Source organism: Nannobrachium achirus, assembly GCF_963921795.1.
Source record: "Nannobrachium achirus genome assembly, chromosome: 16".
NCBI classification, from domain to species: Eukaryota; Metazoa; Chordata; class Actinopteri; order Myctophiformes; family Myctophidae; genus Nannobrachium; species Nannobrachium achirus.
The window spans coordinates 8,382,831-8,385,119 of record NC_137823.1 but is presented as its reverse complement, the minus strand read 5'-3'; the positions used below and the strand labels follow the sequence as shown (position 1 = coordinate 8,385,119).

At 46.0% G+C, this 2,289-nt stretch overlaps 1 protein-coding gene across 1 annotated transcript; it reads right to left on the bottom strand.

The window, feature by feature from the left end:
• Positions 1 to 570: 570 nt before the first annotated feature.
• LOC308300275 (E3 ubiquitin-protein ligase TRIM21-like) lies at positions 571 to 1,944 on the bottom strand (the record flags this gene model as incomplete). Its single annotated transcript, XM_080744095.1, has 2 exons — positions 571 to 1,247; positions 1,521 to 1,944. 2 exons carry the CDS (start codon positions 1,942 to 1,944, stop codon positions 571 to 573), a joined length of 1,101 nt encoding a protein of 366 aa, XP_080600221.1.
• Positions 1,945 to 2,289: the final 345 nt, after the last annotated feature.

Genomic DNA, 2,289 nt, shown 5'->3' with positions numbered 1-2,289 from the left:
GACACAAATTCCTTATTGAAGCGTTTTTTCCTCCATTGCGCGAAGCAATGCGATGGTGTGTTGTGTGGATAATACGTTAATGTGTTTGTGTGCGTGTGCGTGCGTGTGTTGCAAGGCGAAGCTCTCAGAACAGCCCCGTGACATTTTGTATTCATTATTGTGTCGCTTGTCGCTCTTCTTCTGCAGTTATAGAATGTCGTAGGACTGAAAAGGTGCGCCACCTATTGGTTTTCCAAACGAACTACTACCCTTATTCGAATGACACCCGCAAATGGAAACGGGCTAAATTCACTTAGTCTAAATGCGCATTTCTGATAATACGCTTCCCTAATGCGCTTAAGTTTATGGAAACGCCACTATAGTCAAAGAAAAGGTCCTTTTCCGCCAACTGGATTTGCACACATTTTCACAACTTTTTCAAAAATAGCAGATCTATAAGCTTGTAGATCTGCTATTTTTCATTGGTTAAAGCATTCAATAATTATAGGCCTAAATGGGTTAATACAGGATGTGCATCGTTTATTTCTGAATAATTTACGCCAGGAAAACGTCATGTTTTCTTGATTTGTTTTAAGTTGGAGGGGACATGTTCCCTCCGTCTCCGCCAAGACCAGCGTCCATGTTGACAGGAGAGATGATCAGAGGAGCAGAGTTTCTACGACCAGCATTAAAACAGGGTTCAAAGTATGGATAGAGTTTCTCAGTGAAGGAGCAGCCAGTGAAAGAGTAGAGATGAACTCTGGCCTCCACATCATAAAAGGAGACCAGACCCTCCTCATAATCCACAAACACTCCCACTTTCTGGAGCTTCTCTCTTACAGGGAGGGGGACAGGAGGGCCAGTATGAGCAATGTACTCATTTCCATTCCACAACCCTATAGTCCAGCAACCACTCTTGTGGATCGCTGTGATTGATCCCTTCCTGTTGATGGACTCTCTGACCACTCCTAGGGTCCAGTCGGTCTTCCCTTTAACCTGAACCTCATAGTAAAATCTTCCTGAGGAGGAGCTTTGTTTTCCTAAGACACAGACATAATAAGAGAATCTCACTGTGTTGTCTGGGACATCCTTCCGTATGTCTCTGTCATTCACTTGTTTTCCATCCTCAGACAGGATGAGGTGAGGATGAGCTGTATCAGGGTCCAGAGTCACATCCACTACGTATTGCCGGAACCTCCTCAGCTCAACATCACACAGCTTCTTCTTCATCTCTTGACCGAGTGTCAAGAACCACATCCGAGCCACAGCTGTCCTCACAGTCCCCACATATGAAGACTGATGGACGTTGACCTTTGTCCAGTCCTTGGTGGGTGGAGGGGTGTTGATGGATGTGAAGTTCTGGAGGAGGTGGGGGTGGTCTTCAGTGTGTGAGAGCTGCTTCAGCTCAGAGCTTCTCTTCTCTAAATGGGTTATTTCATTTTGCAGGTCTTTGATGAAGCCGTCAGCTTGTTTCTCTGTTGTTTTCAACTTCTCTTCAATCACTGCAATGAGCTCAGCGCGCCTCCGCTCAGTCCCATTACAGCTGATCAGTGATCTGAGACCAGTGAAGACCTGCACACTGCCTGCTATGATAGCTATCACCGTGTCTGCATCTTTCCTGCTGAGCTCTACTGAGTGTTTGACCTCCTGGATCTTCACTTGTCTCTCCTGGATCATCTGCTGGATTTCATCCTCTGTCTTTGCTTCGAATTCTTCTTTCCGCTTGCGATTCCAGAACTGATCGGCCTTCTCAGAGAGGACTTTATTAACAGACAATTGTGGTCTCTTATTGAAGGTTTTCGTACACAGTGGACACCGACACACATCACTAGAGGCCCAGTAACCTGTGATGCAGCTTCTGCAGTAGTCGTGTCCACATGGAGTGCTGATTGGATCAGTGAACACATCCAGACAGATGACACAACGTAGCTGCTCTTCAGACAGGAGAATGCTGCCAGATGCCATTTCTAGCAGATAGAAGTTGGATGTCCTGAAGAATGGCTTTGGGACTTTAAGCTGTGTTTGTTGGTTGGTTGAGTCGACAACGATGAGACTCTGGACTCTGGCTGACCCTCTTTATACTCATCGCTGTGATGTCACCGTGACATCACTCTTCATACTCTATACTCTGATGACCTCATCACTGTGATGTCACCACAACTCACCCATGTCCATAAATGGAGTTCCAGGAAAGCCACGGCCACATATGGAGTCCATGATGTTCCTCAGCTGACTGGAATCTGACATCATCAAATATGATGGCATTTCACACGGCTCCACACTGACCAATCAGAGCTCTCCTATTTAAGA